General features: G+C 39.9%; 3 protein-coding genes across 9 annotated transcripts; 2 read left to right on the top strand and 1 right to left on the bottom strand.

Moving 5' to 3' along the window:
- The first annotated feature begins 144 nt into the window (after window positions 1–144).
- Window positions 145–4,828, top strand: zgc:172121 (uncharacterized protein LOC337599 homolog). The gene is made up of 8 exons (XM_031311864.2): window positions 145–378; window positions 1,129–1,196; window positions 1,542–1,714; window positions 1,816–1,919; window positions 2,498–2,659; window positions 2,759–2,964; window positions 3,862–3,941; window positions 4,028–4,828. The coding sequence occupies exons 1-8, from the start codon at window positions 274–276 to the stop codon at window positions 4,114–4,116; spliced, it is 987 nt and encodes a 328-aa protein (XP_031167724.1). The 5' UTR covers window positions 145–273; the 3' UTR covers window positions 4,117–4,828.
- Window positions 4,829–5,532: 704 nt separating this feature from the next.
- On the bottom strand, window positions 5,533–12,730 carry LOC116058901 (basic immunoglobulin-like variable motif-containing protein). Of its 5 annotated transcripts, none has more exons than XM_031311854.2 (10): window positions 12,529–12,730; window positions 11,127–11,687; window positions 10,463–10,592; window positions 8,514–8,609; window positions 8,316–8,420; window positions 8,132–8,226; window positions 7,921–8,053; window positions 7,532–7,615; window positions 7,343–7,439; window positions 5,533–6,877 (listed from the first exon to the last, which is right to left on the bottom strand). In XM_031311854.2, exons 1-10 carry the CDS (start codon window positions 12,566–12,568, stop codon window positions 6,575–6,577), a joined length of 1,644 nt encoding a protein of 547 aa, XP_031167714.1. In that variant the 5' UTR covers window positions 12,569–12,730; the 3' UTR covers window positions 5,533–6,574. The 5 variants fall into 5 exon arrangements, with proteins under 5 accessions (XP_031167714.1, XP_031167718.1, XP_031167715.1 ...); XM_031311858.2 differs by having other exon boundaries at window positions 12,358–12,544; XM_031311855.2 differs by lacking the exon at window positions 12,529–12,730 and adding an exon at window positions 12,212–12,280.
- Window positions 12,267–22,014, top strand: si:ch211-201h21.5 (uncharacterized protein LOC555526 homolog). Of its 3 annotated transcripts, none has more exons than XM_031311863.2 (6): window positions 12,267–12,364; window positions 19,099–19,287; window positions 20,384–20,566; window positions 20,912–21,023; window positions 21,101–21,237; window positions 21,314–21,676. In XM_031311863.2, the coding sequence occupies exons 2-6, from the start codon at window positions 19,105–19,107 to the stop codon at window positions 21,674–21,676; spliced, it is 978 nt and encodes a 325-aa protein (XP_031167723.1). In that variant the 5' UTR covers window positions 12,267–12,364; window positions 19,099–19,104. The 3 variants fall into 3 exon arrangements, with proteins under 3 accessions (XP_031167723.1, XP_035863216.1, XP_031167722.1); XM_036007323.1 differs by having other exon boundaries at window positions 12,335–12,459; XM_031311862.2 differs by lacking the exon at window positions 12,267–12,364 and adding an exon at window positions 12,654–12,822 and having other exon boundaries at window positions 21,314–22,014.
- The last annotated feature ends 1,830 nt before the right edge of the window (window positions 22,015–23,844 follow it).

Genomic DNA, 23,844 nt, shown 5'->3' with positions numbered 1-23,844 from the left:
AGTGACAAATCGACAACCGAACACTATCTTCTAGCTCTACCTAATTGCACTGTCATGCTTTCATGCGCCATCTTGTGGTGGCCTGGTGGTATGGTGGATGTCGGGAGGTTGGAATCGCCTCAATTATTTAAATTTCGAGCGGAACGCAACCTTTGAACCTTTATTTTTACCCGGAACAACAACAGTCTGTAAAGTATTTTCTCCGAATATTTTACCGACATTCATGTAGACGTTTGATTTTTAAAAGCAAAGACTTAATTAAAGTGTTTCTCCATGGGTTCTTCTGCTCGTCTAAGACTTTACATGAATGATAATGGACCATTAATATTGGATGGCGGACTAGCGACTGAACTAGAAGCGCAAGGAGCCAATTTACAGGTAAAACGTCACAGATAAATCAAAAATACAGTTAGCTGCTTCACTGCATTATTATTAGGTCTCTACTCTATCAGTCAGCATTATACTATACTATTGCATTGTCTTATCTTGTATAATAAGCGACTGTATAAATAGGTAAATAATAAGTAAGACATTGGAAGTTAGACAGGTCATTTTGACCTTGTAGAGTTAGCCAGCCTCCAGGTCCAAGAGCTGTGTTTCCATGGTAACAACCAATGACAGTGGTTGGCACGCAGATGGAACTGATAAAAAAAAAGGCAAACTTACAAATTATTAAAAATTATCAACTAAAATGTTAGAGTATATAGTAGTAGTAGTAGTAGTAATATCAAAGTAAAGTACTTACCATGCATGCATATTATAGGCTACTTTTGGATTATTTTGTGAATGCTGATTCAGCAGAATTCACAGTATTGTTATCCAATTAACTAGTAACTACAGCTGCCAAATAAAGGTACTGGAGTAAAAGTATTAAGAGGCATACATTGAAAACCTCAGACTCGGAGTACACTAGAGTAATTTAGTAGTACTACTATTTGTTAGGGTGGTGCCATTGGCCCTGTGTGAATTGCCTCTGTCTGAGGGTTGTTGACACCTTATTCAACACTCTTAGCTTCTGCTATATGATCTGTAGCAAGTATGCTTTTATGTCGATCAATTTATCAATAAATAGCAAATATAATATTAATATACCATTCATATTTCATGTGTATATTTTGGAACACCTAGGGAGATCCTTTGTGGAGTGCCAGGCTTCTCCATACTAATCCCCAGGCCATAAGAGATGCTCATTACAGGTAGGTCCATGCTAAATCACAGCTGCAACCAAAACAGTCTCTTGTTGGCTGCTTTTTTTGGTCTTACATTATAGTAAATGGAATATTTGGGTGAGAAAACAAGACATTTAATAATGATATCACTTTGTGCTCTATGATATTGTGTATATGGGTATTTTTCACTGATTCTCTATAGACCAAACCATTAATCGTGAAAATAATCAGCATATTAATCAAAAATGATAATAATCATTAGTTTCAGCAGCCCTACAAAATATTGAGCCTTGATGCACAGAAATGATAAACAATTGAAGAAAGGAGTTGTTAAACTGTGACAATAGTTGATGGCGTAATGAATATCGACAGGTTTCTCATCAGTGGAGCTGATGTTATCACATCAGCAACATACCAGGCAAGTATTCCAGGATTCATCAGTCACCTGGACGTGAGCCCTGAACGCGCCAGAGAGCTGCTGATGTCTGGAGTTCAACTGGCCAAAGAGACTGTCGAGAGATTTGTCTCCGACACTCGCCCAACAGGTATTAAACTGTATGTCTTTGATATATTTTAAGATGGGAAACACTGCGTCTCTGTGAGCTGTGATGCTATGTCATTGTGTTTTATTTTTGGATCTCTTAAGGGCAGAGATGTCCCCTGGTGGCAGGCTCTGTTGGACCGTACGGGGCCTTTCTGCTCAACGGCGCCGAGTACACCGGGGCTTATGCAGAGGAGATGAGTATTGAAGTGAGTGGCTCTTAGCTGCTTATACAAGTTACATAAGAACCAAATATCCATGCTGTGTGAAAGTGACACACAGAAATTAAAAACTGGAAAGATGACTTACATTTTGACTTACTTATTACTGAATAATTTGTTAACTTGTTCAGAGTTGGTTATGGCGTATCTCTGGATAAATGACCCTTTTATAGAACAATTTCTTATTAATTCTATGATAAATCATGCACAAATTGAAGGAGCTGATGGGATTACACTTCACTGGAATTGTACCTCGTACCATTTTATGTGACAAATAAAAAAAATTGTGAAGAAATCAACGCTTACACGTTTCGGCACAAAGCCTTCTTCAGAGCGTTTGGCTTTGTGCCGAAACACGTCCGCGTTGGTCTATTGTGACGTGATTCTAATTAAACAAGTCAAATGACAATATTTTGCCCTCCTCAACTTGGGAACTTTAGATGTGCTACCTTTTCTTCACTTTTAGGAACATTCCTATTGGATTTTGGGTTTAGCACTAGCACTTTAGATTGATTTAGAATTAAATCATAATCAATGGTCTCGGGTGTCTTTTTTTCTCTTCCAAGGAGCTTAAAATTTGGCATCGGCCGCAGGTCGACTGTGTAACAGCAGCGGGAGCGGACCTCATTGCTTTTGAGACAATCCCAAGTATCAAAGAGGCGGAGGCTCTGGTTGAGCTGCTCAAGGAGTTCCCAAACTCTAAAGCCTGGCTCTCCTTCTCTTGTAAGGTAATCATTGCTGATAAACAGTATAACCAGTGTCCATTCATTGTTAACTGTTGTGCAGTGTGTCAAAACAACTCACGTTTTGTCCACAAACACTGTCAGGATGGGAAGTGTATATCGGACGGCAGCCCGTTCACAGACGCCGTGCAGATGGCTAACAGATCCACGCAGCTGGTTGCTGTAGGAGTCAACTGCTGCTCAGCAGCGCTGGTGGAGCCACTGCTGGACTCTGCCAGATCCCTGCTGGGCCCAGACATGAGCTGGGTGGTGTACCCCAACAGTGGAGAAGACTGGGACACTAAGCATGGGTGAGTCTATAGTCAAGGAGTTTTAATAGTTAGGTCACAGCACAACAACAGATGTGACATGTCAAAGTCTCCTTCAACAGAATACCAAACATCCTTTGATCACTTATTTTAAGTCACCATGAAAAGGACGGCCAAAAATCTGATTCTTCTTACTCCACCACAATTATCTAACAGCTATAGTTACTTTAAAGTCACTTTGCAGATTTAGAGCATAAAGATTATATGATGCATTTATAGATTAAATTGCCCACGGCATATTAAGTAATACAAATAATGCATTCATAATAACAAATAGGGATGTAACGATGCTTTGTGAATCAGTTAAAAATCAATATGAATGTGTAAAGAATATAACCGGTTGAGATAAAAAATGAATCGCCATGCAAGTTTTAAACAGCCTAGGGTGTAGTCTAATTTTAATATCGCTTCTTTCTATTTATTTAGTCATTTGGATGTGGGATTTGTTTTTTGTTTTTATTTAAGATGAAATACAATTTCAGTTACACATTTAGTGAGGACACATCTGTTGTTTTGCAGTTTATATGAACAAAGGAATGTTTGTCAGTCATGTGTCTGCAGCTGTTCAGTTGTTCTGTGAGTGTTGTAAAATAAAATAAATCGTATTGTGAACTTAAATAGTATCGAATTGGGAGTTAAGTGTATCGTTACAGCCATAATAATAAAACAATACATAACACTCTGAGAAGAGGCATTTTGCATAATCACTACTTTAACTTTTTTATATTGTAAGTACATTTTGTTGATAATACTTTTGTACTTTTACTTGTAATGGAGTATTTTCACAATGTGGTAATGCTACTTTTACTGTGGTAAAGGATCGGAGTACTTTTTCTGCCACTGCTGACTGTTTGATGTTTTGTGTTTCTCCTCCCAAAGGTGGCTAACATCGGGGAACACATCAGCATCAATACCCAAACTAAGTCGCACATGGATGAAGCAAGGTGCTGCTTTGATTGGTACGGTGGACTGTTTTCTCTTCTTTTTTAAGTTTAGATCCTGTTTTTCTGTACTCTCTGACAAATGTCTGTTGTCTGTTCATTAGGGGGTTGCTGTCGTATCGGTCCCGCTCACATAGCAGAGTTACGACAAGAGTTAAAAGGAAGTTGCACGTCTGCAGCCTCTGCAGTGTGACTGGACTGAAAATGTAACGGGGATTGTTGAGAAGAAAGATGTCGGTTTGTTCCAAGAGTTTATAAAAATGTTTTAATTTATTGGAAAATAAATAATAAATAAACCACTACATCAAATCACACAATGACATCTGTGTTGGGTCAAAGACAAATGGCACCGCACAGCTCCGACCAAACTGTGGCTGTACATGAACATAAAAATAAACCATGCAGTCTTCACTCTCTGTGGTTTCACATTTTGGATCATTTTGAGGGATTCCACTATCACTTCTGTACAGTTTTTAAAACTGGGATCATCTACGCAACAGGACTGGATGTTACTGGGTGTTTCACAAAGCACAACAAAATGTCAGCTCCTTTACAACACTTGAACTGGACAGCGTTTCCACTGAAATAACCACAGCCACAAGCCCCCTTACCTGTACAATGAATTATGGAAGTGTGTCATCTTTGAACAGAATTTACAGCAGTTTCCCAGACAGCACTAATTACATATATTGTGCACTCTTACAGTATCACTGCAGTGAGTTAACATGATATAATAAAAACATAAAATCTGAGAAATCTGCATGTGATTACTAGTAGAATCCCGTTATGTGAACACCTAATCTCCCTCTTCTAGTATAACACAGGGTTAGACAAAATAACTAACGCCTAACAATGCAGTGGCCATGAAGTTCATAACGCTCAATAAAACTTATGTTGCAAATCAAGTTCATTTCTGAGGCAGTAGCTTGATGTTCTGTTAAGAACAGTGTATATTTTTGTGTGTAGCCATGTCATCATGATTTTTCAGACTTTTTCCCTTTCTTTCACATAACATATTGTTACCTTGTTTGCAACGGGATGCGTTAGCAGCTCAGACAGCGACAATCTGTGTCGTAGTTTTCTGCCTTAATATGCTGTATAGGTTCAATTAAAAACTGCCAATGAAAGGAGGAGTTAATGTGCTTACTATATAGGTACCTGTCTAATGTATATGAGAGCATGTTTTGTGTTGCATGAGACTATGTGTTGAGAGATGCTTATTTTCTGTATTTTGTGTTGTCTTTGTAAAGCTGCGGAACGGACAGAGTCCAAAACAAAAAAGTATATCTTATCTTATCTGTATGGAAACATAGACAGTAAAACAGTAATATCCAGGCCTCTATTGTCTGACACACACTGCTCAATGGTCATTTAATGGGGCTCACATGTGTAGCTGCCATTGTTTTTGATTTAAAGAAGTTGTTGCTGTATCATTCACAGTCACTGGCAGAGACAGAAAAGTGAGAAAAGAAAATGTGTCAAAAATCATGAAGACAAAGAGGTACAGTAGTTTGGTTAAAAGCACTAAAAAACAACAAAAATAACAGTTGAGTTGAATCCACATCTGATTGTCTTAAAAAACATGAATTAAGTACAGATATTTTTTTCTTCTTATTTTCAACAAATCCCACAAAAAGACCAAAGCCAACAATGAATTGATCCTATTAACAAGCGTGTGTGTATTCAGAGCCTGATATATCTTACTCCTCTGTGCCGTAGAGCTCCATTGTTCCAAAAACACCATCAAAACACATCAATGAGCCACACTGTGGCACTGGGTTCCTTCATTACAATCAACATGGGCACTGTAGTTTAGAAAATAGTCCCAAACAAATGCACCATTTACTCCGATAAGCGATATGTTTTATAATCACACTGTATTAAATGACAATGTGAAAGGGGTTGCTCCTAGTGATGAACATACAGACAATTATCGCTCAAATCAGCTAGTCCCCTCAGCTTTAAGGAGTTTTATAGTGAGTTTCAGCTCATTGTTTAACTGTCCGGCCGCAACTTTACTGTTTTGGTTCACTCTCACTGCTTTCACAGCGTGGCTTTCAGGCATCTGCTCTCAGTAAAAGAGTAAAATCTCGAAAAATCCCACTATACACTACCTGCTCAGCACCAACAACAGACACAGTGGCGAGCTGGCCAACTCGTTGAGCATTTAGCACCTGAAGAGACAGGTATTTGCCTATTGAATATTGGACTTACTGTACATTCATCAAATGAACAAGCTCTAATGCTAATGTTGCTCCGTATCTGCTGGATATGTAAATAACTGTTTGCCAAAAACTCAAAAGGTGATATGGTCAATGTTGTGTTCACGTGTTTCTGCTGCCCCCTGCTGGCAAAAAAAAACCCCATCAACAATTATTGCAGGTTTAACAATGAAACTATACATTTAAAGGATTTACAATTTACGTCTTCAGTAGTACTAAATGGGCTCTGGGCTGAGTGCCAGAGACAGGGTACGGAAGTCAGGGAGTATTAAGAGACATACTAACACATTGTTGGTTTTAGTCTTTGCATGGGAAATATAAGTAATATAAGAGTAACACCAGAACTATCTTTTTAAAGGGGAACTTCTGTACTTGTATTGTCTGTTATTTAACCGCCCCCCCTCCCCGTTTGTGTCCCAATAAACCTTTTCAGTCCGTGATGTCTTCTTCGAGATCGCTGTCAGGGGAGCTCCTCTGTCTGTACTCTGTAGCGTTGGACAGGCGTTTCCAGCTGCTGTCTTTCTGACTGCCCATACTGTGCGAGCGTCCCAGGAAGGCCAGGCGCTTGGATGCCGCTCTCTCCTCGGCTTCCTCAGCGACGCTTCCGTGCGCCCGCTCCGTGCCGTGGTAGTGGAAGTCGTGGCGTAGGTTCTCCAGGTTCAGAGCCCAGGGGCCGAGCTTCTGCCAGTTCACCCTCTGGAAGGCCATGATGCAGTGCAGGTTGCCGCCCACCTGTGAGCCACCCAACATTCACTCAGTTAGGCTCTGACCCATACATGTTAAAGGGTAACTACCGTTTTTTTCAACCTGGACCCTATTTTCCTATGTCTTTGTGTCTAAGTGACTGATGGGAACAACAATCTTTGACATTGGTCCAGTATTAAGAGAGATCTCTGCAGTCGGCAGTGGAGAAACAAGCTACAATGTAAGTTAATAGGACAACAGCTTGTATTTACCTTCACAAAAGTGCTTGTTTTGACAGGCTCAGATTAATATTCTAAGTGTCTGACAACATTAAAGCTTGTTTCTCCGCTGCCGACTGCAGAGATCTCTCTTAATACTGGACCAATGTCAAAGATTGTTGTTCCCATCAGTCACTTAGACACAAAAAACATAGGAAAATGGTTGAAAAAAACAGTAGTTACTCTTTAACATAATCAGAAACATTTTAAATAACAGGTGTGAGAAGGGGGGAACCTTTTTGGTTTTGCGGCGCTGGATCCCCCTCTCTGTGTGACGAATGTCCAGGTATTCTGGATTCTGTGTGTTGAGGTCCGTCACAATGTCCTGCCATCTGAAAAGAGGCTTCATGTTGAACAGCTGAAACATACATAATAATACAGTACAGGATCAAATAAGGAGACCGAAGACAGACAGAGAGCTTACTTTTTACAGTGAATAGCTGGGTGTTTCCTGCTGGGCTCGCCAATAAGGATCCAGTGCTCCATTTCGTTTGCGGGGAGAGGGCCCCTTTGCACAAAAAAACACCACTCATCAGTTTCAACAGAAAAATCAGCAACTGATTTTAAGCAAAAAATGGTGAAAAAACTCGTTTCAGCTTCTCTTATATTCTTCTATCGTGATGATTTTCTACTTCTCTCTGTTTTATATAATTCCAAACTGAATATCTTTAGATTTTAAACTTTAGGTTGATTATTTCTGCTGATTTTTTTTAAATTATTACTTAGTCTATGATATGTCAGAAGTCAGTCCAAGGTGACATTTGCAAAAGTTGTCTTGTTTTGTCCAACTATAACTGCAGCGATGTGACCTACCTGTAAGCCTTTGCTGCTTTGAGTGGCGTAGCTTCAAAGCCCACCGGGCAGAAGTAGTGGTTCTGGCAGTGGTAGATGTAGGCCATGGACTCGTCGTTCAGCCCTTGCGTCAGTTTCATCAACGCTCCTTCAGCTAAAAAAAAAGAAGGTATTGAGTGGTTATCCCTTTATGAGTAGACATGGCGCTGAGTTGGACAGCTGCAGGACTCACCCGTCTCTCCTGCTGTCTTGTTTTTTCCATGTGGTTTGTACAGAATGTAGGAGCAACCTCGCACCCGGAAATTGTCATTGATTTGTCTGAACCACCTGAAAAGAAAAATGCATTGATTATCGTGCTGCATAAATTTCCTAAAATGTAGTGGTTGTTTAAAAAGACTAGAAGCAGCTTTGTGTACCGCATGAGTGTAGCATTGCCAGTGAAAGGGCCAAACTTGATTTCCTCAAAAGGCGGCTGAAAACCCAGAATATGCAGAGCCTCCTCCTGAGAGATGGGTGGTAGACTAGCAATGCAAATACATATACACTTAGCTTGCGAGGAGCTGTATTTTTTTTTAAAAAAAGAAGTCTGATGGACGTCGTTACGTGCTGCTCACCTCCCTGCACCCAGAGTGCTGTACAAGAAGTTCCAGCAGGAAACCAGGGAAGAGATTCCACATGAAGTCTTGTACTGTGGCCGACTGATGCAGTACCTGAAGTAAACAAAATAATCCCCAGAATATACAAAACAAATCCCCAGAATATATCATATTGCAATAGTAATTTCTCGATAGAGTCAATACTAAGCTCACTTCTTCAAAACTCTTCACACAGTCAGCACAACAGAGGTCATTTGGGATTAAACTGGATCATTTTCCATCAGGATCAGGTCCAGGGCCTTGGTATGAGGCTGACTGCAGAGGCGTGAGGTTTTGGTCCTGATGGACCGCAACCTTCTATCATCAGAGGGGAGAGGTTCCAACAGTTTGTGTCCAGGGTGAGAAGGATCGGCCACAATCTTTCCCACCTGCATTGCTTTGACACTGGGCCTGCACAATAGATCGCTTTTTTATCAACTGGCTGCGACATATCGCGAAACTCCGAGATTTTTTTGTGTTAGTTGAAAGGACATATCAGTAGAAAACTGCACTTTAAAATGTAACTGTTATTCTTTTTTAGTGCTGCCTTTTATATTCAATTCAATGTTCAATTTGTTCCATAAAAGAATGTTGGAAATTATTTCCTCTCATTAGTTTTAAATTCAACAAGAAATTTGTTGTATTTTAGCAGAATACTGAACGCAGAAGAAATGAGTACACTTTAACATCTGTTTATTTATCGCAAGTAATATCGTTATCGCGATATTAACAATGTTATCACATATTTGCCTCATATCGTGCAGCCCATTTGACCCAAAATGCATTCAATGACCACATCTTTTTAAAACTCGTGAACTGTTTTCTCACTCCCACCACCACCAAATCTGTGGATTCACACTATATTTTGCAAATGTTTACATGCTATTGTAAAAACAGTTCAATTTATGCTCAAAACACAACACAAAATAACTGAAAATTAGACTACAACTTGCTACATTCTGTTACATCTACATCTATATAGTAGTAATGTAATAATTGTAAGGGGATGATGTGTTGTTTCAAGACTTTCTTTTAGGCACCTGGATCCATCTTTTCCTTCCACCTTACTTTCCATTCCTCAACCTCACAGAGGAATTCTTTTCCTCAGGGGAGGGGGAAAGGTTATGATCAGCAGCCACATGATCAGATGTCCATCTTGGACACAGCGAATACTGGATGTCTGAACAAAAGATCCTTTTCCTGGGTGCGTTGCAAGAGAGGATACATAAGGTGTGATGCAGACGATGCAGAAGACAGGGTTGACTACCACTGCAGGTATCTCTATGTCTGTAACTATCCTAAACATGTGTGTACAGTGGATATGTACAGGTTTGTATTGCATTACTGGAATTACTTTATTTGATTTTGTGCACTTGGAATTACTCCTAAAAATACACTGAAGTGCACCTTCTTTTTGCTGTAGTGGACTCTTGATTTATGCAAAATAAATAAAAAACAATAGTGATACATAATGTAGTGCTACCTGTTGTTGGTGTTTTTCTAGATCATTCTGTAATGAGTGATAAAGTGTTCTGGTTGGAGCATAAATGTCAGTATTCTGGTAGTCTCGCATTGCCAGACCTATCTCCACAGTGGAGATATTCTGGCTACACCACACATATATTCCAGGATAGGGGAAAAAAAAACCTCTTGGTTGTTTGTAGTTCTTTAAAAAAACCAATCACAATCGTCTTGGGCGGTGCTAAGCTCCGGACGCAGCGACGCTGGCTCTGCTAAATGGTCTCAGGAAGGAAGCTGCATGTCGGTTAGAATAACTGCCTAAACAGTTTTTAGAAAGTGAACTCAGTTTAGAGAAATGTGTGTAATAAACTATAAATGTAAACGTTTTGGAACTAAGAGCACTCTTACAGCCTGATGTATGGGTTTCTCTGGTTTAAAAACAGTTGGGGCACTAAATAGAACTTTACCATCTTCTGAGGTCGAGGACTTTTCTGTCTTTGATCTCGTCCAGCGAGGCGTGAGGAGGGACGTCCTGCAGATTCCGGCTGGGTCGGTCTGATGACTTCATCTTCTTGGTGCTGCATTTCTTCACATTGCCTGAAACACAGCATCAGTCAATGGAGACTAAACCATGGTTTAAATGTAGGGCTGGGCAATATATCCATAATATATCGACATCAATATCTGAGGCTAGATATCGTTATAAATTCTGGATATCGTCATATCGTGATATGACACAAGTGTTGTCTTTTCCTGGTTTTAAACGCTGCGTTACAGTAAAGTGATGTCATTGTCTGAACTTACCAGACTGTTCCAGCTGTTTTATTATTTGCCTTTACCACCTTAGTCATATCTACATTACAGATGATTATTTATCAAAACTCTCATTGTGTTAATATTTTATGAAAGCACCAATACTCAACCCAACAATATCGCCGCAATATCGACTTCAAAGTATTTGGTCAAAAATACTGCAATATTTGATTTTCTACATATCGCCCAGCTCTATTTAATTGTTCAACAAAATGTTTCATGGTATTTAAAACAGGAGAGGCAGCTTTGGGTGATGGCAAGCCAGACCAATTGTGTACATCATTTTTACGACAGGCTTCTATCTAATATGTTTCTTACTTGTTCTTATTTTTCTAGTGAGCACAGCGTTGAAGTCTGTGGTATCAATCTCCCAGGCCAAGATAGGTTTAGTGTGGCCAGAGGACCCTTCCACCATGTCACAGTCCCCATCTGATCCCACATGGGCCCCTCCAGACTGGCCAGCGCAGAAGTCAGCGGTGTGTTTGGGCTTCACAGGTGACGGCCCCTCATCCTGCTTGTTCGGGACAACATCCCTGGCTGCATTTGGGGGACAGTACACTGAGGCAGCCTGGTTGAGAAGAGCATAATCTGAGCAGACGGTGTAGAACTTCTCACGGGAGTGTGTGACCGGGCAGGTCCACGGCAAGTGGAGTTCTGCACTCGAAGCCCTCCTGACTCTTGCAGCGTCCCGGGCAAGGGAGCTGATCAGACCGCGTTCCTCCTCCCCATCAGTGGGCCTTTGCAGCTCCGACGGTTCCGCTGGCCCAGATAGGTTTGCTCCTTGACCTTCTGACGTATTAGGCATCGGACAGCCACTTCTATGACCGATGGCAGAATTAGCTGAGGCTGACTGGGATGTTGAAGTGATGGCTGTCTTTTCTGATGATGAAAGGACAATCATTTTTAGAAACACTATAGAGATACAAAAGGAAGATGGAGCTAATGCAATAGAGACCCAACACTGTGCACTCAGGGAACATCTGATCCTTTTTTCTTTTCTTTTTCTTTTTTATTATTGAAGAACTTACAAACATAAGCTTAATGTCTCGTAGAGGATGTATTCAATCAAATACACACAAGGGAATATAATATTAGATCTTGAGAAGACAATAAAATATATAGATAAATAAATTAAAAAAACTAAAATAAAAAGGACTAGGGGGGAGGGGGTTATGTAGAAATTAAATATCAGAAAAAATAAACTCATAAATAAGACACCAAGCACTTACACAATTTCAAAGAGGAAGCAAAGGCATTATAATCTTCTCATATACTGTCTATGATTATAATCCAAAGCTAAGGACCAAATTCAAACCAGCAATAACCCTGAATGTCATTGCTTAACTCACAGCCACTTTAGACAGCATCGTGCATTATATTACCTTTAAACTATAATAAGTCACCTATTATGAAAACAGCCTGCAGTGTCTCTTATCACCCGTATGTAGCTAGCTGCGGGGTTATTGGACATGAACGTAACATTGAACATGTGACGCCGCTGTAGTCTAGCAGCTAGCAGTGCTGTAGTAGTTAGCAGATGTAAACACACCCAGTTGTTACGTTATTTCTTCCACCATACTACGTGCAATGGCTTAGTACCGAGCGGGCCTGGGAATTAGCAAAGCGTCGAGCTAACCACATATCACTAAACGTAGGTGCACATTACACTGCTACATTTAAAAAAATAACGATAATAATTACGACACATCGCCCTCCTTACCCGTATCCTCTTCCCGTGCAGGTTTAAAGGACTGTACCATTCTGAGTAGCAACCGCGGTGTCCAAAAAATAATCAAAGCTAGATTATACAATTAAAACACTCAAGTAAACGATGAGGTCAGATCCAAACGTAATTTGCCGTATTGAAGACCGTATCTTATTGTTTTATATAAAATGTACTTCAAATATTATATACATATCACTGTCTTAGTGCTTACATCCCGTGTTAGTAAACCTTGGAATGATCCTACATTTTAAACCAATCACAGGAGCGACTGACTTTCCATCAAAGAAGGTAAGTCTGTCTATTCATTTTCACTGGATAGCGGGCTTAAATCGTTTAAAAGCTAAAACAATCAAAGTGGGAAAGCGAGGGAAAACTTTGTATTATCAATAGAGAAGTGGGACAACTTAAACGATCAAGCAATGGCCGTTGGCCAACTCCCTGTCATGGAGAGAGTTCAAGTGGAAAGTACTGGTCAGATGCTTCCTTAGGGTGAGGCAGACAGGATGCTGGAGAAGAGCAAATCACTACCATGTGTTTTGGGAATGCTCTGGGAAACTGCAAGACGATCAGACATAGCATGGGAAAAGTTCAAAAAAATTAAGATTGACCTAAATAGGATGCCATAACAGCTTCTTGGCTTTCCTAAAACGTAGGCTGTTTAGAATAATGCTGGTCACCAGTAAAAGTGAAATATTATACTAATTTTTTCATACTTTTTGGGTTTCTCCTGGAACATTTTAAATATTTTTCTCATACTGTCCATCTGAATATACATGTATTCTCTCTCTCTGTCTGAAACACTCCGTTTTAGCGCCTGTCTCTTTAAGCCCCCTTATCGAAAAAGCCCAGTCTGCTCTGATTGGCCAGCGTTTCAGGGTGTTCTGCATCTGCGCTCTCTGCGCCTCAGCACCATCATTGCAGCCGGGGAATGACTGTATCAGCACTTTAACGACACTTTCTACCTATATATATAGTGACGTCACTAGGATTGAAAGACAGGGGGGGCTTAGCCCCGAGGCTATGCAAAACGTTCCCTTGCAAAATCTTACTTCCAAACTCTAAATTTAGCTTTTAGATCCATCAAAGCTGCATGGGGGGGGGGGGATTTACTAGGCCAGAGTGTGCTCCTGCTGAGTTCTTCTTTAGGCTAAGACTTAACCGCTTATCTATCTGCCTGTGTAAATGTGTGGTAAAGTAATACCATACCTAATTCCTCTCTCTATTAGATCAGTTGCAGGTCAAAATAAGACTATCTAATTACTAGGGGTGTAATGATACACGTATTCGTATTGAAACAAACGGAACGATTCGTTGGACTAATCCTATTTCATTTTTTAAAAAAGAGCTTCAATTATGTGAAATATAATGTTCTCAGTGCCGCTGCACTCAACAAGGCAGCCCAAATGATGAAACAGGCAACATGCTGTCTGCCCGTCCCACTCCTAAAGAAAAACACACTACTCCAGTCAGGCATGATACGCTGAACTAGCTCGGTGCAATATGGTTGACCAGGATTTAAAGTATGTCTGAATTTAATAACCTGATGGCAAGATGAATAAAAGTTCTAGTATGTATGTATGCATCTATCTATGTATCTATGTATGCTCATATATAGCCTAGTCTACATTTAGGCAATCTACATACTTGTTTAATTTATTACAGCAAAGGAATGCAGAAAGTTAAGTTGGTCAGAATCAAGCAAATATAATAAATATCATGAAATAATTTAGTTTAGGCTATGCCTTGGTGCCTCTCTTTCTCTCTCTCCTAAAATATCTTCCAGTATCCATGTGTTCAATGAATTGAAGGATATACTGGTACAATAGCATTAACAGTGACACTATGATATTTAGGGACTGATATTGATTTTAATACTATAGAGAAAGCAGGCTATATTAATGGTAAAGAATAGAGAGCTTTGGATACCTTACTAGGCAAGCTATTTCTTGTATTTCACTCGTTTACACTAGCTAGACTATTGGTTTCTATAGTCAACTAAAATATTCCTTTATCTTTACCTCAAGTAAATGTAGCTGAAGTGAAGCAAGTAAAAGTCATTAACAACAACTTACAATTTAACTCTGTATCACTCACTGTGTGTGTGGTAGCAAGTCCAGACCAGAGATTAGCGATGAGACAAGATAAATCCTGCAGCTACTGCAACACAGCGGTCTGCAGCGTTCTGAAAGCTGCCAGTTTAAACCAATGAGAAGAGACCAGACGGTGGATCATCTTCATAGCCATTGACTCTTTGTACTTCTGTCTAACCTTCGACTTTACGGCTTTTTTGTAGCTGGATATATTATTTGTTGTTTCTAATTATGAATTTGGATAACGTTGATGATAGTGAGATACTTGCTACAGTTGCATTTTGAGTCATAAATCAACATTTAATTTCTCTGATTTGCTGCTTTGTTGTAATGCTGCCTGGCGCTCTCTCTCTCTTCAGTAACTCTCTAGGTCCGTGTACTTGGTGGCCAACGGATTTTCGTTTTGAAAGGAAAAAAACAAAAACGAAAAACGGCCAGTTTCCCAATTACCATTAGTAAATAGGAAAACAAAAAACGGAAAACAACCCATTATTCGTTTTTTGTTTTGATATTAAAAAACGGAAAACGAAAAACAATCTCGTTATCCGATTGTCTTTGATGTATTTGTAGATGGAACTCGGAAATTAAAATGTGTATAAATCTTATTCCTTTGTCAGTACCAGATCCGTACCGCCTGTAAAATCCGTTCTGTGCACTGCCTGATCAGTTCTACGCTTGCGCGAACACCGGCAAACTTCACAGCTCTATGCACGCATTGGCGTAAGGATGTTTGGACATTCCCGGTTACCGGAAGAAAACATTAGACAGTGACAGTAGACCGTTATGATGGCAGAGATGAAGTTTACAAGGTGTTTGCTGGAGTTGCCTCAAGTATCTGTTAATGATATACGGAGCGTCGTCCGGCCATCCAGTACAACACCATGTAGCAAATTAAATAAAGGCTTCAAATTTTACGTTTCATCATTTCTTTGCAACTTTGAAGGTAATTTGCTAACGCTAGCTAGCCTGAGCTAGAACCCTTGCTTTGGTGTTTTAAGTCATGACTCCGTCCTGCTTCAGGTTAACCATGCTTTTAATAAAGTTTAAGCATGTGTATACCTCTCACTTCATGTGTTTGTACTTTTATGAAAGTATCGGGTAAAACAGGGCTACAAATGAGATCTCTGTGAGAGACCAGCTAACTCCTAGCTAACTATTATGTAGCTCAATGCTGGACATTTCACCCCTAATTCCGGTCACTTTACTGTATTTGTATTTGTTTAGTATTTGGTTTAGAAGCCTTTATTGGTGATTTTTACGGTACAAAGTCCTGCTACATACGTACATAGCTAGCTATATATGCTCCGCTATGTCGCGTTAGCATGCAGCTACAATAGTTATGAGTATGCTAATGTTAGATTGTAGTGGAACGAAGCAGCACTTTCTAATGTCAAAAATCACAGATAAAGGCTTCTGAACCAAACACTACACAATCGGACATGTTTCAGCAGGAATTGGGGAGAATTTAACAACATTGCCAGCTAAGATGACCGTTAGCATGTAGCTACTATAGTGTTTACTGCCGTTAGCATGTAGCTACTATAGTGGTTACTGCCGTTAGCATGTAGCTACTATAGTGGTTACTGCCGTTAGCATGTAGCTACTATAGTGGTGTACAGCAGTGGTGGCTGGGAGAGCTGTCATCCCATCTTCAAAAGGACACTTATGTACGTTTACACTTCATCGCATTAATAATAGACAGTCTATGGTTATTAGTCAAGACGAAGTATTAAAGGTAAAAACATTAACGTAAACAACACAACAACGATGTCGCTACACGGTTTTGGATCAGTGACAAGTTTCGAATGTTTGTAGCTATGACTATTGTATAATAAAGATTTAATAAAAAAAGATTTAATAAAAAAGTTGTAATGTTTGGTCGTAGTTGACACATGGTACTGTCGGTACACGATCCGTTCTGCCTGCACGATCCGTTCTGCACATGCGCAAAATGTTCGCGCATGCGCGGTTGTACGAGGATTTACGACACTGCACGATCTGTTCCACGCTTCCGGTCGACAGCCAAGCTAACGTTAGTTTAGCTAACAGCTAATTCGGCTAACTGCTAGCTGATTGTAGCGGTCTGCAGTTAGCCTCCACAGCCAAGCTAACGTTAGTTTAGCTAACAGCTAATTCGGCTAACTGCTAGCTGAGACAGCATGTAATAACTTTAAAAGACCCTCAAAATAAAACTTGAAAATAAACGTTGACATATATAACAAACACCTAACATATATAACAGCTGTTACGTCAGTTCTACTTTACTTGTGCTCATTTAAAATACAATCACTCAATACTTGTCTTTATTGTTATTACTGTGAAGTCTTAATTTAGCTGTAGCCTGCTTTTCCCATTACGTTTGAGTTAACGTTATTTTAGACTGAATCTAGCTGTCAGCTAGCGGTTAGCCGAATTAGCTGTTAGCTAAACTAACGTTAGCTTCCTGGTGGAGGCTAGCCATAGGCTAGCGTGGAACAGATCGTGCAGGTCGTATGGATACGTAAAACAGTATTATCTTGCACATGTGCAGAACGGATCGTGCAGGCAGAACGGATCGTGTACCGACAAATACGACTTATACACACGTATTTTAATTTCCGAGTTCCATCTACAAATACATCAAAGACAATCGGATAACGAGATTGTTTTCCGTTTTTTAATATCAAAACAAAAAACGAATAATGGGTTGTTTTCCGTTTTTTGTTTTCCTATTTACAATGGTAATTGGGAAACTGGCCGTTTTTCGTTTTTGTTTTTTTCCTTTCAAAACGAAAATCCGTTGGCCACCAAGTACACGGACCTCTCTACCTCCCTCGTCCACATACCGTTACCGTGCCAGCGGCCGCTGTGAGCCTCTCTCTAAAACAGCCGTTTCCACCAGCTGACAGTTGGTGAAATAAAAAATAAAACAGACTGCAGTGCACGACGACACCAACAGATGAATGGTGAAGAAAGATTGATTCCACGTAGTGAGTGATACAGAGTGCACTGTAAAGAAAAAAAAAAGAATCAAATTATTATTTTTCTTATTATTATTTGGGGGGACTTAGGAACATTTTGGGGTAGCTTCAGCCCCCCTAAAATAGGCCTAACGACGTCCCTGTGACATCACAACCGTACAGAAGTCCTGACGGCTCTTTAAAAAGGCACAGATTCTGAATACAGGCTGTGTGTATTTCTATGTGGATTGAGTGTTTTAATACTTTCCCAGTATTTATAAAGCACCTCGACCTACTTTATAAACAAAAAAAGACATTGAAATTAAGGACCACCCACATTAGCAGACATGCATGATATTTTTGTAATAGAACAGACAGACATATTTGATAAATGTTGGAAAGGATGAATTGAGTTTACCAATACTGTATCTGAAGTCTCTTTTATATAGACCTTAGTGGTCCCCTAATACTGTATCTGAAGTCTCTTTTATATAGACCTTAGTGGTCCCCTAATACTGTATCTGAAGTCTCTTTATATAGACCTTAGTGGTCCCCTAATACTGTATCTGAAGTCTCTTTATATAGACCTTAGTGGTCCCCTAATACTGTATCTGAAGTCTCTTTATATAGACCTTAGTGGTCCCCTAATACTGTATCTGAAGTCTCTTTTATATAGACCTTAGTGGTCTCCTAATACTGTATCTGAAGTCTCTTTATATAGACCTTAGTGGTCCCTAATACTGTATCTGAAGTCTCTTTTATATAGACCTTAGTGGTCCCTAATACTGTATCTGAAGTCTCTTTTATATAGACCTTAGTGGTCCCCTAATACTGTATCTGAAGTCTCTTTTATATAGACCTTAGTGGTCCCCTAATACTGTATCTGAAGTCTCTTTTATATAGACCTTAGTGGTCCCCTAATACTGTATCTGAAGTCTCTTTATATAGACCTTAGTGGTCCCCTAATACTGTATCTGAAGTCTCTTTTATATAGACCTTAGTGGTCCCTAATACTGTATCTGAAGTCTCTTTTATATAGACCTTAGTGGTCTCCAAATACTGTATCTGAAGTCTCTTTATATAGACCTTAGTGGTCCCTAATACTGTATCTGAAGTCTCTTTTATATAGACCTTAGTGGTCCCTAATACTGTATCTGAAGTCTCTTTTATATAGACCTTAGTGGTCCCCTAATACTGTATCTGAAGTCTCTTTATATAGGCCTTAGTGGTCCCCTAATACTGTATCTGAAGTCTCTTTTATATAGACCTTAGTGGTCCCTAATACTGTATCTGAAGTCTCTTTATATAGGCCTTAGTGGTCCCCTAATACTGTATCTGAAGTCTCTTTTATATAGACCTTAGTGGTCCCTAATACTGTATCTGAAGTCTCTTTTCTAATACAGTATTAGGGGACCACTAAGGTCTATATAAAAGATACTTCAGATACAGCTAACTTTCTCCCATGTGCTTCTTCCCTGTAACCAAACAGCCTGAGGGAGTATTTCTGACTGCTTTTGTAAATTGAAATGTTGTAGGTGAACATGGCCAGGAAGCAGGTGATCATCGACACAGACTGCGGCATAGATGATGCTCAGGCTATAATGATGGCCTTAGCAGCACCCAACATCCAGGTTGTGGGCATCACCTGTGTGTTTGGGAACGCAGCAGTTGAGAATGTGTGTCAGAATGTTTTGAGGGTGCTCGCCGTCTGTGAGCGTGAGGGGGTAAGTTTACTGAAGCTTTCTTTAAACAACCAGAACAACAATTGTATACCTGCACATATAAACTCATCCTTGTATCACTCATTGTTTTCCCATTCAGTAGTTTTGACTTTGTACGTTCAACACGTTCTCCAACATAAACAATTAAATAGGTTGGTCATGTCCTTCCAAAACTCTTACTGATCTCTGGCCCCTTTTAGCAGGATGACATTATATGTCTTTGAAAACTGTGACAAAATGATTCATATGACTGTTTTCTGGTCTGCCACATCTTTGTTGAAGCTTTTCTTAGGTTTAGCCACAAAACCTATTTGGTTGTAGTTAGAAGATGGTGGTCATTGTTAAAAAGGCTGTAGATAGGAGATGGGTGCTGTGCTTTGGAATTATTATGTGTGCTCACTAGCCTGAGACTTGGAAGATGCCCAGTACACAAATTTGCGTTTCCTAGTTTGGCGAAGGAATGTCCCGCCCTACTCTGCCAGATATGTACACCTTACAACTATCAAATAAATGTAAAATTACTGACAAAATTAAATGATATATTACAGACATACAAATTTTTTTGACAAGCTTAATTTATGTTTTTAATAGAGATGTTCAGATACCAATACCAGGATCGGAAAAGCCTCCGATACCGCCTAAATAACCCCATTTATCAGTATCAGTAATTATCAGTCAGTATGTATCAGTAATTTAGCCCCGAAGAGAATCTACTTTAAAGTAGTTTATTTATGTTCTTTTTCTGTTATGACTGACTGTCAAACTGGATAACAAAAGAAAGTTCTATGGCGTTCATTGTTTGTGTTTGTTCATGTTTCACAAAGTTTAAAACAATGATAGCAAGCATATCACATCCATACAGGGATAGTAGTAGTAGTAGTAGCTGTTAAAACAATATAAAATACTGTATATGTATTTTTTAACACACTAGTATCGGATTGGAACTCTGTATCGGCCGAGAAGCAAGATCAGGTATCGGGAAGGAAAACAATGGTATCATAGCATCTCTAGTTTTTAATGTAACATGCAAGAGGCTTATGTTAGATCTGCATGTCTGCCAACAAATCCCACTGAAAACTGCACACTTTTTTTTCTGCAGATTCCAGTGTTTCGAGGTTCTGGTGGTCCTCTGGTTGGAGCCAGTAACCCAGTCAGAAACCCCTTTGGAACAGATGGACTCGGGGATGTGATTAAAGACAAAGACCCACAGTGGGAGCTGAAGATCCAGAGAGAGCATGCAGTCAATGCAATGATTAGGCTGGTGACCGAGAACCAGAAGCAGGTGAGAAACCTCTCTTTGGTCTGTCTGGAGCTCCTTTCACACATGCACTGCACAGAACTTATCTAGACATTACCCAGAGGAGCTGCATGTGAGAACGCAAATGTCCGAATCAGTTTGAGTGGACATTTAACGAACTTTACCCTGCCAGCTCCGGAGTACAAAGTGTGTTAAATATCCGATTGAGCTCATGTGTGAATAGAGCCGCTCATTGTCCAGAGAATTCACAGCAAGCGTGGGGGCGTTTCGAGGACGTTTCTATCATGTGGCTGGAGTTCACATGTGAAAACGACTTATGTGTGTGAGGCTACTCTCTGGTGTTGTACCATTAAAATGTGCTTCCCACAGGTCTCCTTGGTGGCCCTTGGCCCACTCACTAATCTGGCATTGGCTGTCCGACTGGATCCACGTTTTCCCCAAAAGCTCAAAGATCTGTACATTATGGGGGGCAACATGGAAGGTAATACCACCTGACATGACTACAGTGTTTGATTTTTGTACATGTAGGCTTGTTGAACTGGATTTTGTCTTTTGTAGGAAAAGGAAATATGACACTATGTGCAGAGTTTAACTTTGCAATGGATCCAGAGTCTGCCTATATTGTTCTTGAAGAATTCCTCTGCCCTACATACCTGGCATCATGGGAATACTCGTGCAGAAATGCCCTGACATGGGTAAGATGTTTAATAAAGAACTACTGTACGTAACGCTGCACGGCTGTTCCACTTCAAACTGATTTCTTTTGTACAGGAGTTCTTTGAAGAGTTGATCAATCAGGATGCAGCCGCTGCAGTCTTTATGAAGATGATAACATCGAAATGCTGGGCTTACTCCAAAGATGCTATGAGGAGCAAGAGAGACGTGTACTTTGGACCTGGCTTCGTCTCTTACGATGCCTATGCAATGGCCGCCTGTATTGACGGCAGTGTGGTAACAGAGAGGATGGAGTGTCCTGTCCGCGTGGAGCTGCAGGGTTCCATGTCTCGTGGCATGATGGCACTGGATCGCACAAATGACCTGAAGAAGAGCCACAGGGTATTTGTTCTGACTAAGTGTGATGTTGTCAAGCTTGGTCAGTTACTCATGGCGTCTCTTAGACAACCTAAGAAGTAATCATTGATGAAATACATCAGAAGGAAAAAAAAGAGAATGTGCCACCCTGAATAAAATTATTTTTGAGTATATTGAATAAAAAAAGCTGAAAAGCTTAGACGTGACTTACAATACAAACCTATTCTCTCTTCTGTTCTTAGTTTGACCTAAAACAACAAAAATTACAAGGCCGCCTTCATCAAGTGTTAGTTCATTGTTACATAGTTACCCCTTCGACATAATCAACAGCTACAGAAGCAAACGTGGGTCCCATTTTTGTCCGGGAGGGGGCAGGAATTTCATGGGGGCTATGAGGGCCATGGCCACTGTGCCCCCTCAGTTTGGCCTTATACCCCTTAACCCTTGTGTTGTCTTCCAGTCAACCATGAAAAAAACACTTTTGTTGTCCCTATCTCAATGTTTCAGTCACTTTTTCAAAGTTTTGTATTTTACATTTTAGTTTTTTTTTTTTTTTCATTGTTTTTGTCACTTTTTGGGTGCTTATTTTTGACGGGGTTTTTTTAAAATCCATTTTTGTTGTTGGTTTTTTAATGTTTTGTCGTGTTTTTTGTTTGTTTTTGTTTTACATTTTCGGCGTCCCATATTTCCTGATATAAAAAAAACTTTGAAAACGGGTCAAATTTGACCCGAGGACAACATGACGGTTTAAAAATGTCTATGCCCTATTGCCACAGTGGCCTTGATGCCTTGGCTGCAATGCCCCAGCTGATTTAGCCTTTTAGACACAGGTGTCTTTTGTTCAGATTCAGAATTCTTATTGGGCAACACCAAGTAAAACACTGTGCACATGGGTTTGATTTCGAGCCTGGTATGAACCCCTGAAAACCAAGCTATTTAAAAAAACGATAGTTTGACACAGATCTAGTAGCACCGGCCAATCAGTAGACTTAATCCGACAGACTCATTCTGATGTACAATGCCGCAAAGCTGTGACTGAGTGAATTTCTGAGAAAAGAAGCTTGACTGAGCTGAGGTAAGAAAGTTTGACAAATGAGTGAATTGATAAGACAAGAAACTGACATGATAAGCATTTCTTGTTTATTGCTACAAATCGCTGACCAATTCACCTAAGAAGTTTTATGTGCCTGACTAGTATTACAGCCAAACGTGTAACATTAATGGTAACAAACCCAACGTTACCCACAAGTGAAATTCATTATTGTTTTATATGATGGCCTCGCCATGGCATTTGGCCTTTAGACCCTCAAAAAATAGACAACACCAAAAGCTAAGAGGCCTTGCCCCTAAATGTTGGAAGTCCAGGTCTGGGGGTGGCTGCAGACTATATGTCCTGGGGTCTTTTTTTGCAACATGATTTTGGATATTGTTTAGCATTCATTGCTGAAAACGTTTTAATTCTGTATTGGAGAGCATCAGAGAGACTGTTAAATTGTCATTCATTTTCTGAACCAGCTGTAAAATAAAAGCACAGATTATTTGGCTTTGTGTACTAATTAGAGTAGCATTGCCAGTGAAATGTGGAGGATTTAAACCGCCTAAATTAAAACAAATCAAACATTACTTACTTACTTAATCAAACACATTATTTCATAAAATCTTCTATCAGACTTCATGTTAAAATGCAGCTCATGAAACACAATGATCACATAAGGTGCATGCAGTGCTTACACTCCTTCCAAAAAAACAAGGTTGAGAAAAAGCCAGTAGCAGTGGACCCAGAAGCAGCACAGGTAGCAGTGGAGAAAACACACCAGCAAGTAAACCCTGGGCTGACATCTGAGGAAACCCACCTCCAAAAGGGAAATCAGACCATGCAGGAGCTCGTTGTGATTGAGTTTTGCTTCACTCTCACACACACTCAACAAAATACCGTTCACTCCAATACTGTACACTACCAGTGCAGCAGACAGACACAGACTAGCAGGTGAACCAAGTGAAGTATTTGGCAGCAAAATAGCCAGATACTTCCCTCAAGGGTTGGTAGAGACAAAAAGAGAAAGAATATTAGACTTGAATCAGGTGGACTCCAAAATGAGCTAATGCTGCCCCGTAACAGCTGGATGTGTCAAAAAGCGACGGTTTGCTAACAAGTTTGCCATATCGACATAAAAGGTGATATGTTAATGTGTTCACGTGTTTCCAACTCCTCCATGTGGCTAAAAATAAATCAGATCTTGTAGGATTAAATGGATAAAATAAAATGAAGA

Source organism: Sander lucioperca, chromosome 11, assembly GCF_008315115.2.
Source record: "Sander lucioperca isolate FBNREF2018 chromosome 11, SLUC_FBN_1.2, whole genome shotgun sequence".
Taxonomy (NCBI): Eukaryota; Metazoa; Chordata; class Actinopteri; order Perciformes; family Percidae; genus Sander; species Sander lucioperca.
Note: the sequence above shows the minus strand (reverse complement) of the source record. Positions and strands in the feature narration are given on the sequence as shown.

Excerpts from the sequence above, each read along its gene's own strand:
- si:ch211-201h21.5 (XM_031311862.2), top strand. The coding sequence starts at position 12,769 with ATGATCCTACATTTTAAACCAATCACAGGAGCGACTGACTTTCCATCA. Across the intron at positions 21,024-21,100 it reads TATGGGGGGCAACATGGAAG|GAAAAGGAAATATGACACTA; the intron begins GTAATACCACCT and ends TGTCTTTTGTAG. Across the intron at positions 21,238-21,313 it reads GCAGAAATGCCCTGACATGG|GAGTTCTTTGAAGAGTTGAT; the intron begins GTAAGATGTTTA and ends TCTTTTGTACAG.
- zgc:172121 (XM_031311864.2), top strand. The coding sequence starts at position 274 with ATGGGTTCTTCTGCTCGTCTAAGACTTTACATGAATGATAATGGACCA. Across the intron at positions 379-1,128 it reads CGCAAGGAGCCAATTTACAG|GGAGATCCTTTGTGGAGTGC; the intron begins GTAAAACGTCAC and ends TGGAACACCTAG. Across the intron at positions 1,197-1,541 it reads ATAAGAGATGCTCATTACAG|GTTTCTCATCAGTGGAGCTG; the intron begins GTAGGTCCATGC and ends GAATATCGACAG.
- LOC116058901 (XM_031311854.2), bottom strand. The coding sequence starts at position 12,568 with ATGGTACAGTCCTTTAAACCTGCACGGGAAGAGGATACGG. Across the intron at positions 10,593-11,126 it reads CACTAGAAAAATAAGAACAA|GCAATGTGAAGAAATGCAGC; the intron begins GTAAGAAACATA and ends GCTGTGTTTCAG. Across the intron at positions 8,054-8,131 it reads CAAGACAGCAGGAGAGACGG|CTGAAGGAGCGTTGATGAAA; the intron begins GTGAGTCCTGCA and ends CTTTTTTTTTAG.